This window comes from Anabrus simplex, chromosome 11 (assembly GCF_040414725.1).
Source record: "Anabrus simplex isolate iqAnaSimp1 chromosome 11, ASM4041472v1, whole genome shotgun sequence".
NCBI classification, from domain to species: Eukaryota; Metazoa; Arthropoda; class Insecta; order Orthoptera; family Tettigoniidae; genus Anabrus; species Anabrus simplex.
In genome coordinates this window covers 2,142,632-2,157,555 of record NC_090275.1, presented here as the reverse complement: position 1 = coordinate 2,157,555, position 14,924 = coordinate 2,142,632, and the positions used below count along the sequence as shown (strand labels likewise).

Genomic DNA, 14,924 nt, shown 5'->3' with positions numbered 1-14,924 from the left:
GGAAAACGCACAGTAGCTGAGGTCTCCGTTCCTCAACAAGTCTCTCGTTAACTGAAATTCCTATGTTCTTATTTTTCTTTAGGGTGTGTGTTTTCTGAGGATGACAGCAAACGTAGTAAAACTAAATCAAAACTCAGCAAAGGTCGCGCATTCCATAAGACGGTGGCTTGAGTGTGGACAAGCAGGTGCATCTCTGTCCTTGTCATGTACTTCATTATAATTGAAATACGAGGTACGGAATCAAATTACTGAGAGGAGACATCTTAGTGGGATAGGGTGGCATGGACAGCTGCATGACCCAAACAACAACAACAACGACTACAATTGAAATACTCTCGAGAATATTTTCATTTCTTTTCTTTATATAAATAACATGTTCTTAAGACGTTCTTTTTCTTTGATCTCAGTATTTCAAGGAAGAATATTGGTGGCGGTGATGAAGACCTGGGTTTGTGTTTGTGTTGGTGTCCCTGGACCACAGTGCCGGTACCCCAACAAGTCGTACCTTCTTGTCCGCACATTTATTGACACGTCAAAGAACACCTGCAGGCCAAACTTTCGGCATTGCCGAGTGTCTTTAGTGCAACGTAAAACGTAACAACATCAAATATTTCATAAAAAGATTTTATTCATCAAAGGAACACCACGAGACATTGCGCAGCTCTATGAGACTCTATTCCCACTGCAGGATAATCTTGGTGAAAGGCCACGAACTATATGACTCCATTAACAATTTCCAGATATGTTCACTTGTATCAGACAGGTGCCGAATGCAGTAACATACTCTATACCTGGTGCAAAATACTTATTGTGCAGAAAATGGAATCGTCCGGATAGAAAAGGATAAATCAAAATCCTTGAGCATCGAAATGGGCATACGGCAAGGCGCATTCTTTCGCCTATGGCGAAGAGCAGCTTTTACAAGGGTGCGTGTAGATAGGAGCTGAGAAGTAAACAACACAGTGCTCAGACTTGTGGGAACACTGGTATTCATTCTTGAATAATGGACATTGACGCCTGGCATTTTAAATGTTGTGCTGGCTACAGGACAACCAACGTCTCCACTTTAAATGAAGTACACTAGTGGCCAACTTCGAGCATGTAGAGAAAGAGAAGCGGAGCTAGACTCTCACCTCACCGGACCATCCACAGTGGCACCACAGTACAAGCGTGTCCTATTCTCCAACATATTCCTCATCTTCTTCACCTTGTTCAAATTCTCGATGTCAACTTGGCACAGTTCTACGGCAGGATGCCCTACATGAAGGGACGTTGTGTGGTCTGAAGATTACCACTCCCAGAATTAAAACGTCCTGCAGTTAAAATCTCCGGAAGGTGGACGTACGCTTCATTAACACGGGACGGAAATTGTTATGTAGGTACTTTCTTTAGTTTAAAATTATTAACTCAGAAAACGATCAGCTGGAACAATTTATGTATTCTATATTTCTAAGTCCACCTCTTGATGGAGCCACTGAAGCCCTGTGAGGAAAGCAATGGCAAACTACGTCACTTCGCTCTCACTACTTCTCTCTTGGCTCATGTCATGTTCAGGTCTTCAGGTGATCGAGTAAGGTCGGACTCAGTAGCCGTGTTGTCCTGTAACAAGCCTGACCTTGCCCCCACTGTGACGAGACTCAGTCTACACGGCCAGGCTCTCTGGCTATGAACCACACACACCTAGCTGGACCGCACTTGATCGAGTAAGGTCGGACTGACATTGCCACCACTGTCTGTGACGAGGTTCAGTCTACATGGCCAGGCTCTCTGGCTATGAACCACACACACCTAGCTGGACCGCACTTGATCGAGTAAGGTCGGACTGACATTGCCACCACTGTGACTAGGCTCAGTCTGGACGGCCAGGCTCTCTGGCTATGAACCACACACACCTAGCTGGACCGCACTTGATCGAGTAAGGTCGGACTGACATTGCCACCACTGTGACTAGGCTCAGTCTGGACGGCCAGGCTCTCTGGCTATGAACCACACACACCTAGCTGGACCGCACTTGATCGAGTAAGGTCGGACTGACATTGCCACCACTGTCTGTGACGAGGTTCAGTCTACATGGCCAGGCTCTCTGGCTATGAACCACACACACCTAGCTGGACCGCACTTGATCGAGTAAGGTCGGACTGACATTGCCACCACTGTCTGTGACGAGGTTCAGTCTACATGGCCAGGCTCTCTGGCTATGAACCACACACACCTAGCTGGACCGCACTTGATCGAGTAAGGTCGGACTGACATTGCCACCACTGTGACTAGGCTCAGTCTGGACGGCCAGGCTCTCTGGCTATGAACCACACACACCTAGCTGGACCGCACTTGATCGAGTAAGGTCGGACTGACATTGCCACCACTGTCTGTCACGAGGCTCAGTCTGGACGGCCAGGCTCTCTGGCTATGAACCACACACACCTAGCTGGACCGCACTTGATCGAGTAAGGTCGGACTGACATTGCCACCACTGTCTGTGACGAGGTTCAGTCTACATGGCCAGGCTCTCTGGCTATGAACCACACACACCTAGCTGGACCGCACTTGATCGAGTAAGGTCGGACTGACATTGCCACCACTGTCTGTGACGAGGTTCAGTCTACATGGCCAGGCTCTCTGGCTATGAACCACACACACCTAGCTGGACCGCACTTGATCGAGTAAGGTCGGACTGACATTGCCACCACTGTGACTAGGCTCAGTCTGGACGGCCAGGCTCTCTGGCTATGAACCACACACACCTAGCTGGACCGCACTTGATCGAGTAAGGTCGGACTGACATTGCCACCACTGTCTGTCACGAGGCTCAGTCTACATGGCCAGGCTCTCTGGCTATGAACCACACACACCTAGCTGGACCGCACTTGATCGAGTAAGGTCGGACTGACATTGCCACCACTGTCTGTGACGAGGTTCAGTCTACATGGCCAGGCTCTCTGGCTATGAACCACACACACCTAGCTGGACCGCACTTGATCGAGTAAGGTCGGACTGACATTGCCACCACTGTCTGTGACGAGGTTCAGTCTACATGGCCAGGCTCTCTGGCTATGAACCACACACACCTAGCTGGACCGCACTTGATCGAGTAAGGTCGGACTGACATTGCCACCACTGTGACTAGGCTCAGTCTGGACGGCCAGGCTCTCTGGCTATGAACCACACACACCTAGCTGGACCGCACTTGATCGAGTAAGGTCGGACTGACATTGCCACCACTGTCTGTGACGAGGTTCAGTCTACATGGCCAGGCTCTCTGGCTATGAACCACACACACCTAGCTGGACCGCACTTGATCGAGTAAGGTCGGACTGACATTGCCACCACTGTCTGTGACGAGGTTCAGTCTGGGCGGCCAGGCACTCTGGCTATGAACCACACACACTTAGCTCGAACGCGCTCACAAATTCAAAGGGTTCTCTTCCATCACTGATGACCTCCTGAAATAGAGGGAACCTAGCCACCGACAGGTAAAAGCCGAGCAACATTCTCACTGGTTCCTGACTAAGATGAACATTGTTAGCACCCAGTGACTCAGAGGTCACTTTCCTCACGTTCACATTACACGTAAAACAGAATTGACACAAAAATAACACACATGATTTACACGCAACGACACACATAGGTCTTATGGCGACGATGGGACAAGTAAGTGGAAACAGTGCTGGACTCAGCTGAGGGCATCTGGTCGCCAACATACGCTCCAAGGCCCGTTTTACTAATGAAAGGTGATACCGCCCCCACCCAGAGGGGGATTGGTTTAGTCACCCTGACATGTTCTGCGAAGTGGGCCGCCCCACATGTCTTGGAGCTGGGGGACACCCGAAAAGTACTGAAACCAAATATTGTCACGTAACAAAATCTGATACGGAAGTGTTACCTAGCAACCGTGCAGGCTGTGATGTAAGGTATGGATGGTTGTCCAGACAGTGTTACCTAGCGACCGTGCAGGCTGAGATGTAACGTGTGGATGGGTGGTAACAATGTTACCTAGCGACCGTGCAGGCTGTGATGTAACGTGTGGATGGGTGGTAACAATGTTACCTAGCGACCGTGCAGGCTGTGATGTAAGGTATGGATGGTTGTCCAGACAATGTTACCTAGCAACCGTGCAGGCTGTGATGTAACGTGTGGATGGTTGACCAGACAATATTACCTAGCAACCGTGCAGGCTGTGATGTAAGGTATGGATGGTTGTCCAGACAATGTTACCTAGCAACCGTGCAGGCTGTGATGTGAGGTATGGATGGTTGACCAGACAATGTTACCTAGCGACCGTGCAGGCTGTGATGTGAGGTATGGATGGTTGACCAGACAATGTTACCTAGCAACCGTGCAGGCTGAGATGTAACGTGTGGATGGGTGGTAACAATGTTACCTAGCGACCGTGCAGGCTGTGATGTAACGTGTGGATGGGTGGTAACAATGTTACCTAGCGACCGTGCAGGCTGTGATGTAACGTGTGGATGGGTGGTAACAATGTTACCTAGCAACCGTGCAGGCTGTGATGTAACGTGTGGATGGGTGGTAACAATGTTACCTAGCAACCGTGCAGGCTGTGATGTAAGGTATGGATGGTTGTCCAGACAATGTTACCTAGCAACCGTGCAGGCTGTGATGTGAGGTATGGATGGTTGACCAGACAATGTTACCTAGCGACCGTGCAGGCTGTGATGTGAGGTATGGATGGTTGTCCAGACAGTGTTACCTAGCGACCGTGCAGGCTGAGATGTAACGTGTGGATGGGTGGTAACAATGTTACCTAGCGACCGTGCAGGCTGTGATGTAACGTGTGGATGGGTGGTAACAATGTTACCTAGCGACCGTGCAGGCTGTGATGTAACGTGTGGATGGGTGGTAACAATGTTACCTAGCGACCGTGCAGGCTGTGATGTAAGGTATGGATGGTTGTCCAGACAATGTTACCTAGCAACCGTGCAGGCTGTGATGTAACGTGTGGATGGGTGGTAACAATGTTACCTAGCGACCGTGCAGGCTGTGATGTAACGTGTGGATGGTTGACCAGACAATATTACCTAGCAACCGTGCAGGCTGTGATGTAAGGTATGGATGGTTGTCCAGACAATGTTACCTAGCAACCGTGCAGGCTGTGATGTGAGGTATGGATGGTTGACCAGACAATGTTACCTAGCAACCGTGCAGGCTGTGATGTAAGGTGTGGATGGTTGACCAGACAATGTTACCTAGCAACCGTGCAGGCTGTGATGTCAGGTGTGGATGGGTAGTAACAATGTTACCTAGCGACCGTGCAGGCTGTGATGTAAGGTATGGCTGGATGACCAGTCAATGTTACCTAGCAACCGTGCAGGCTGTGATGTAAGGTGTGGATGGGTGGTAACAATGTTACCTAGCGACCGTGCAGGCTGTGATGTAAGGTATAGATGGTTGTCCAGACAATGTTACCTAGCAACCGTGGAGGCTGTGATGTAAGGTGTGGAATGTTGACCAGACAATGTTACCTAGCAACCGTGTAGGGTGAGATGTAAGGTATGGCTTGATGACCAGTCAATGTTACCTAGCAACCGTACAGGCTGTGATGTGAGGTATGGATGGTTGACCAGACAATGTTACCTAGCAACCGTGCAGGCTGTGATGTGAGGTGTGGATGGTTGACCAGACAATGTTACCTAGCAACCGTGCAGGCTGTGATGTGAGGTGTGGATGGTTGACCAGACAATGTTACCTAGCAACCGTGCAGGCTGTGATGTGAGGTGTGGATGGTTGACCAGACAATGTTACCTAGCAACCGTGCAGGCTGTGATGTGAGGTGTGGATGGGTAGTAACAATGTTACCTAGCAACTGTGCAGGCTGTGATGTAAGGTATGGATGGGTGGTAACAATGTTACCTAGCGACCGTGTAGGCTGAGATGTAAGGTATGGCTGGATGACCAGTCAATGTTACCTAGCAACCGTGCAGGCTGTGATGTAAGGTGTGGATGGATGGCTAGTCAGTGTTACGTAGCGAGCGTGCAGGCTGTGATGTAAGGTATGGATGGATGGTATGGATGACGGAGAGAGAAACTCTGGTTTTCACATAGGAAAACTGACATCAGTTTTGTTGTTTTATTTTATTCATTTATTTGTTATTTCAGTGCTGTTGTTATAGAATTGCGTATTATTATTGCGGTTTTATTATTCGTAGCATCGTATAGGCCTACATTTTTGTTATTATTATTATTATTATTATTATTATTATTATTATTATTATTATTATTATTATTATTAATAATAAAGGTCAGACTATGACTGTGTATCGTAATTTTGGAAATATGCCATATGTGGACGAAACTTAGTTAAAGAGAAAATGTGAGGAAACATGCTGCAGGAAGGGCGGGGTCTCCCTCGTAGCTTGAGGTCACAGGTCAAACACTGCGAACTCACTCCCGTTACACTTTGTGTGCGGTTTGACAGAGTGTGTAAGGGTACGATCTCTAATTCGAAGGTTCTGAGATCCATTACAGACCAGTCCTACGTCGCACTAAACACTGTGTCCCTAACACACGGGACGATGGTAATGGGCTAGGAATCGGAAATTTTCTTCCCTGGTCTTAATTTATATACATCCCGATCATATCCCTAGTATGAAAATGGAAAACTACCTTCAAGGCTGCCCAGGGTGGGATTTGAAATCACAACCTCCCGAATGCTGAATCTCGTTGGATGATTGTACGGGGTCGGAAGAGCGCTGTTCACGGAGACTTGAGTTATGCCGTTCTGCTCGTGTTTTACTGAAATATGCCCCACTTTCTGTTAATGTTCTTAACCTCTATGGCTAAGTGGTTACGAGTCTCGGGTTCGATTCCCGGTAGGGTCGGGAATTTTAACCATCATTGGTTAATTTCGCTGGCATGGGGATTGGGTATATGTGTCGTCTTCATCACCATTTCATCCTCATCACGACGCGCAAGTCGCCTACGGGAGTGAACTAGAAAAGACATGAACCTGGCGAGCCGGATACTCTCGGCACTAAAAGCCATACGCCATTTCATTTACCTCCAAATGACCGACGTAGACAGTACCAGAGCCTCACATTTTCATCCTGAAATAAGACGGCAATCATGTCTCTATCCTTTGTTTTGACGTCGTACAAGGGGAACAAAGTAGCTCCGGACTGTCAGATGGTACGAACACCATGGACGAAGGGTGTAAAAACGAAATAAAAACCTAATACCGGAGTTGGCCAAGGGATACAAACAAGGGCACATTCAGCTATGGGCCCTGCGGTTCCAATCCGCGCTCCAAGTACACTTTGATCGTCCTAGGGGTCCCCTTTTAGTCGCTTCTTAGTACAAGGAAGGGATGTATTCTATGGCCTTTTGTTTTAGGCGATGCTTATCCACTTAAGGACATCAAAAGTTATCAACATGTATCATTTTGTATAGAGTAAGCTCACTGCAATGGTTATTTAAATACACTGGATTTCTGAAAGATATATTTTAAATTTGTATTCCCCCGCGTGGGTGGGGGACGCAGACGAAGAATACACCCACGGTATACCCTGCCTGTCGTAAGAGGCGACTAAAAGGGGCGACCAAGGATGATTGTATTAGAACTATGAAACTACTTGTGATTTGTACCACTACGCGGCGAACACCATGGGTTGCTTTTACTTGCGCATAGATCCACGATGTTAGGTACACAATAGGTTTGTGATCAGCAGGAACAGAGTGCGTTGCCGGCTTTTACAATACCTGTGATTAGTACCACTTTAGGAGTGACACCATGTTTCTGGCTTGCCTATAATTAGTACCACTATACGAGGAACACCACGGGATAGTGCGGGTCCCTGTGGTTAGTACACTTAGGTGATGAACACCATAGGTTTGTGTTGCCTGTAAATGGCGCCGCAATGTGCGAAACACCATAGGTCTGTATTACATGTGCGAATTTCATTACCTGTGAGTAGTACCATAATGTGTGGAATACCGCGAGTCTACGCTACTCTTGATTAGTACCGCAACATGACAGATACCATGGTTCTACTTCCTAGCGATAAGTACCATTGTGAGGGGCCGCTGACTGACACTACAAGTATCATTGAATCAGTATTGTGCTATAGAAGCATCCCTTGGTCAGTAATACTATTGTTTCTCGTCAGTTTCTGTGTTTGTGAGTCATTGCGGGTCCCATCATCCATCCATCCATCCATCCATCCATCCATCCATCCATCCATCCATCCATCCATCCATCCATCCATCCATCCATCCGTCCGTCCTTCCGTCCATCCGTCCATCCGTCCGTCCATCCATCCATCCATCCATCCATCCATCCATCCATCCATCCATCCATCCATCCATCCATCCATCCATCCATCCATCCATCCATCCATCCATCCATCCATCCATCCATCCATCCATCCATCGTCCTCACGCGTTGAATTCTGATCAGTGGGGGATTTTGGACTTTTAATTTGTCATTACATGTCGTACCATTAGGGGCCGATGACCTAGATGTTTGGCCGCTTTAAACAACAAGCATCATCATCATCATCAATTTTTTATTCAAGAAACGTACGAACCATCAAACCAAAAGCTTCAAGAAACAGCTGAGGCAGTAATCAAGTGGAAACTTTTGTGCGAGGCGTATGGATGACAGGCCGTTATAATGTGGTGCGCCCGGGAAAATTGTGTCAGGAATGTGATTTACGTATCTTGCGATCAATTAGTGTGGTAGGAGATGCTCATGTGTTGCCATGTCTGATCGTCGCAATCCGTCAATACCGTTACCAGGAACATTGTGCGGAACAACAACTAATTTGAAAATATTGAAATAAAAGTTGGACTGTGTTAATCCAAGCGAGTGCAGCCCTGCAGATGGTTTCCCATTGTCACATCAGGCAAATACTCGGGCTGTACCGTAATTGAAGTTACCCTGTGGGTGGGGGCGGTAGAATAACACGCATGACAGCTCCTGCATGTCGTAAGAGGCGACTAAAAGGGGCTCCAAGTGCCCACGTGGCCCTTAGCTGAGTCCTGGCGTGGCTTCCACATACTTGTACGAGGCTTGTAACTTTCATCTGTCCTATCCGACCTCCCTTGAACAACTCTTGTTCTTTTCCGACCCCGACGGTATTAGTTTGCGAGGCCTGGGCAGTCTTTCATTTTCACGCCCTTCGTAGCTCTTGTCTTCCTTTGGCCGATACCTTCATTTTTCGCAGTGTTGGATCCCTTCCATTTCTTTTCTTTGATTGGTGTTATATAGAAGATGGTTACCCAATTGTTCTTCCCCTTAAAACAGTAATGACCACCACCGGGTCGGTTGTGTTGGTGTGTCTGTTTGACGAGTACAGTCACTTTTGTTTTCTAACATCAGTCTTAGCAGCTGTAAGCGACGATGACGCCCATTTGTACACACGGTTACACCTCCCTTTATGTTCTGATTCTCCGGTCAAAATATTCTACCGAGTTCGATAGCTGCAGTCGCTTAAGTGCGGCTAGTATCCAGTATTCGGGAGATCGTGGGTTCGAACCCCACTGTCGGCAGCCCTGAAGATGGTTTTCCGTGGTTTCCTATTTTCACACCAGGCAGCTGTACCTTAATTAAGGCCACGGCCGCTTCCTTCCCACTCCTAGCCCCTTCCTTTCCCATCGTCATCATAAGACGTTTCTGTGTCGGTGCGACGTAAAGCAAATAACAAATATATATATTCAATGTTGAAAACTGATGCTCAGTGGACACCACGAGGCTGTCTCATTCCCAAAGTGAGAGTCTACCGCAATAGCTGAGACCAGTACAGTCACGTCATCTTCGCGGCATTGGTGTTAATTATAAGTCAAAAGAGCGACTGCGAGACAAAATTCCGGCACCTCGGTGTTTCAGAAAACCATAAAATGTAATTAGTGGCATGAATAATAAAGTAGCAAAAATGATCGCTGGTGGTAACAATGGCTGGAGGGTGCTGGAAGCCAAAGTTAGGAATGAACTCGGCAGATGCAGGTGGTCGTATAAACCGGGTTCGGTTGTGGGGTTTTGTGAGGCGAGTGGAGAGAAACAACGGAGTCTGTCATGGAGGGTAAGACAAGTAGAGGGAGACGAAGATGAGTGAGATTATAATGATTTCAAGATAAGATGTATGGAAGTAAGGAGCCCACGCAGACTGAACGCTCAAGACGTGCGATGTACATTACTATTATTATTATTATTATTATTATTATTATTATTATTATTATTATTATTATTATTATTATTATTATTATCTCAACAAATGGGTCAGTCAGAAGTGCATGGTTTTATACGAGTACCGTGTTGCGTAAGAAGTGAGAGTGATTACTATCGTCTACGAATGGCTTTTGTTTCCTTTCTCTGTGTTTATGTACTGTCGTGTCTGAGCTGTGCAAGTGATGCCCCTACCCTATTACATCTGCTTAAAAAACTTGTTTTCTGCATGTGGCTAAAATCTGGGTTTCCGCGTGAAAATAAAACCTTGAAAATGGCACTCAGTTTAAGATTTTCTGCTCTCCTGGTGGCTGGGGGCTAGTGTCGGACTGACTTCTTGATCAACACACGAGGCTTGCTCCTTTCTCACCTGAGATCATTTTGTTGAATATTATCTTTTTTTCGGAGATAGGTACGAAGTCTGTGAAAAGTGAAGAAAAAACTAGAAAAGAATGGAAAAGAATGTTGTGTTGTCGAAAGGTAGCCGATGTTTCTAGAGTATGTTTTGGCGTTATTATTTGACAGTAAGCAGTCGCTCATAATTAATTGTGCTCGAAGAGCGCTAAATTGGAGCAGGTGTTGTTCTGGCCCACGAGTAATCTGCACTCACAATTCGCCCAATAAGTGCTTCGCCACAATGTTTGAGACTTTAATTTTCATGCTAATTTGTTAAGTTGTTGACACTTGATACTACGGTGGTGATGAGTGGCTACAACAGGCACGGAATACCGCCATTGTAGTGTTTTAATGTCGGACCAACACATCCAAGATATTCGGTGACGCAACAAAGGGTGTGAAAGTGGGAAACCAGGGAAAAACCATAATCAAACTCCCTACGGTGGGATACGAACCAAACATGACACCACGCTGACAGCGCTAGGACATCTCCTCTGTAATACTGTCGAAAGCAGGGAAAGTAAACTTACTCCCCGAGGCCAGAAGATCGTGTTTCTTTCCTATGATAAATAATTGTTCCTCTCATTTTATTCTTGGTGTGCTTTGCTGTACCCGTAGATGTGTGACTACGCCACTGAGGGGTGAGCATTGAAGAGTGGCTATATTCACTTCATTATGGGGAAAGTAGTGAAATACGTGACGAACCCAGAAACCCCTAATTAGAGGTGCTGGTGGTGATTATTGTTTTAAGAGCAATTTTAACTCGGCAATTGTCCTCTACTAATCAGAGAGAATCAGTCATCCGACACATCTCAAAATTAAGGTATCGGCTAAAGAAAGACAAGGGCCACAAAGGGCGTGAAAATGAAAGACCGCCTAAGGGCTCGAGTCCTCTAATACCGTCGGGATAGGAAAAGCACAAGAGTTGACCAAGAGAGGATAGACGAAAGTGAGTAGTCTGGCACAAGTAAGTGGAAACATGTCAGGATTGGCTACGGGCGCCGTGCTCGCAGCCGACACCGCCCCCAGCCACAGAGGGATACCGAGTTAGAGGACCTCTTGTCACGGAGATACGGCAGCATAAGACCTATCGGTGTTGGTGCGAGCTAGAGAAGTATCAACAGTCACACTCACTTGAGAAACATGTAGACTCCGGTCTGCTCCATGGCGCGGCTTATCCCCTTCCATGAGGCCAGCATGTTGTACTTCTGTTTGGCGGTGAGGGGCAGTCGTGGGTCAGGCGGCGCTGGGGGTGGCGGGTCATCCTCTCTACGGCCTTTACCGCCTCCATCGCCGCCCCCGCGTTGAACCAGCGCTAACTTGCCTAGCTCACAACCCATGGTCTTGAGACACTCAACGCAACATGACGCGCACTAAACACACTCACACTTCCTGGGGAAGCAGCTGCTCCGTCTCACGGCAGCTGTACACCTTACTTGCGTGCTCACCTTTGTTTTTTTACAGTTCTTTGACGTGTTTCAGCAGCGCAAGTTTAAAAATAGCTCGGAGAGTGTAGGAATTGCGCGTATCAAAAGAGGAACAAAGCTTTGTATCACACAACACTTGTTGTTGGCGAGCGCGATCACTAAAGCGTCCCGACGCCCGCCCGCGCTGGAATGAGACGACTTGCTACCACGTCACTCTGTACAAGCAGCTGGCGTCTGCGCGTGTGACGCGCGTTGGAGAACCCTTCGTCACAGGTCCTAACGTGCCTGGTTCACTTCCCGGAGAGTGTAAGGCTCCACAGGCCTCTCGTGCTCCTCGGTTAGATAACACTGTCGTGTCCACTTCTTCCCGACATGGCTTTGTTAGCTCATCAGATAGCTTTCTTCTTCTTATTATTAATTATATAACAGTCGTATCAGCACACACTTTTTTTAAACATAACCAGTTTTCGGACACTAAGGTCCACCATCAGTGTTAGAATTTAAATTTCATTCCACACCATTGTGTCGTCAAAATTAGTTAAAATGAGTTTAAAATGTGGCCCTGTTGACATCAACTGTAAAATATGAAAAATAAAAAAGTGTAAAAGTATGAAAATAATACGTATAAACTTACAGTGTTGTGGAAGGGTCGAGTACTGACAAACGTTCAGCTTTAAGTACGGAAACGCGCTGCAAGCACCTGATGTTACGTCACCTCAAGATTGTAAACAAAATGTTGCTTGCGACTGTTTCATTTAAAATTTTATCTGCACCAAAAATATCTCAATGTTTTCACGTGTATTTAATTCAAATTCATAATTACTCTTAAAAATTAATTTCATGTCCTTTCCGATCTCTAAAATGTTGTGGTTATTGTTGTAAATGTGTTTAGCAAAAGCTGAATAATATCTGTTGTACTTTATTGCCTTGAAATATTCTTGATACCTTTGATTTAAGGTTCACCCAGTTCTTGCGATAGAAAACATTTTACAGTCGTCAGAAGTGAGCCTGTATACTCCCGAATTGGTATATATATCTATGTGCATTATATATATGTTCTGATATTTTATTTCTGGTTCTAAATGCTGTTTTAAGTTGAAATTTCTTAAATATGTTCGAGATTTTAAAAACTTGACTTCCAAAATACGTATATGTTAATAGATTTTCTTACTTTTCTGAAGGTTTTTATTTTTTTTTTCTGTTTTCTTTCTTACGTATAATATTGTCTATCATTTCTGGGTTGCTTTATCAATTTGTTTTATTATTCTAATTTCTTTCAGTTTGTTTTCATTACTCAGGGGAAGTTTTAATAATCTATTGATATCGCTGTTGTAAGCTGCTTGTTTGCGAGTTTCTGGGTGGCTGAGTTTTTTTGATGATGGTGATGGACTGTGTGGGTTTCCTAAAAATATCGAAATCTATCCTATTGTTGGTTTTTGTTAATGTGAGGTCCAAGATATTTAACTTTTTATCGTTTTCTTTCTCCAGAGTGAATTTAATGTTGCTGTCGAGCAAATTTAAACAACCCAGAAGTGTTTCGGGAGTAATGAGGTTTCCATTTAAAAATGCTACCGTGTCGTCAACAAAACGGACCCATAATTTTATTTCTTTCTGATGAGTGTTCAAGATGGTTTCATATGATCATATGATACAATTATCGTTTCCTCGTTCATTCCTTTTGATTCTATTTTGGAAAAAGAATTCGATATTGAATTGCTATTTTCTAATTTGATGTGGTTTTGTATGATGTGACCAACATGTATTCCAACATTCCTATCAAAGAGACTTAATAGAAGAAAACTTAAAGTCACATAGAAATTAACGAAACGATAAACGTAATAACTCTAATATTAGAAAATAATTACTTTACATTCAATGGGAAGTACTACCCAGCAAAACACAGGTTTACCAATGGGGGGGTCCACTATCAGGTTTCTTAGCCAATATGTATTTAAATAACATTGAGAAAACCATCTTGAACACTCATCAGAAAGAAATAAAATTATGGGTCCGTTTTGTTGACGACACGGTAGCATTTTTAAATGGAAACCTCATTACTCCAGAAACACTTCTGGGTTGTTTAAATTTGCTCGACAGCAACATTAAATTCACTCTGGAGAAAGAAAACGATAAAAAGTTAAATATCTTGGACCTCACATTAACAAAAACCAACAATAGGATAGATTTCGATATTTTTAGGAAACCCACACAGTCCATCACCATCATCAAAAAAACTCAGCCACCCAGAAACTCGCAAACAAGCAGCTTACAACAGCGATATCAATAGATTATTAAAACTTCCCCTGAGTAATGAAAACAAACTGAAAGAAATTAGAATAATAAAACAAATTGATAAAGCAACCCAGAAATGATAGACAATATTATACGTAAGAAAGAAAACAGAAAAAAAAAAAAAACCTTCAGAAAAGTAAGAAAATCTATTAACATATACGTATTTTGGAAGTCAAGTTTTTAAAATCTCGAACATATTTAAGAAATTTCAACTTAAAACAGCATTTAGAACCAGAAATAAAATATCAGAACATATATATAATGCACATAGATATATATACCAATTCGGGAGTATACAGGCTCACTTCTGACGACTGTAAAATGTTTTCTATCGGAAGAACTGGGTGAACCTTAAATCAAAGGTATCAAGAATATTTCAAGGCAATAAAGTACAACAGATATTATTCAGCTTTTGCTAAACACATTTACAACAATAACCACAACATTTTAGAGATCGGAAAGGACATGAAATTAATTTTTAAGAGTAATTATGAATTTGAATTAAATACACGTGAAAACATTGAGATATTTTTGGTGCAGATAAAATTTTAAATGAAACAGTCGCAAGCAACATTTTGTTTACAATCTTGAGGTGACGTAACATCAGGTGCTTGCAGCGCGTTTCCGTA

At 44.8% G+C, this 14,924-nt stretch overlaps 1 protein-coding gene across 1 annotated transcript in view; it reads right to left on the bottom strand.

Moving 5' to 3' along the window:
• The window catches only part of LOC136883241 (neuroglobin), a 318,348-nt gene extending 306,173 nt beyond the window's left edge, over nucleotides 1–12,175 (bottom strand). Inside the window, exon 1 of the mRNA XM_067155449.2 lies at nucleotides 11,711–12,175. Coding sequence (XP_067011550.1) covers nucleotides 11,711–11,916 — 206 coding nt within the window. The 5' untranslated portion in view covers nucleotides 11,917–12,175. The remainder of the gene's footprint in view (nucleotides 1–11,710) is intronic.
• Between the last annotated feature and the right edge of the window lie 2,749 nt (nucleotides 12,176–14,924).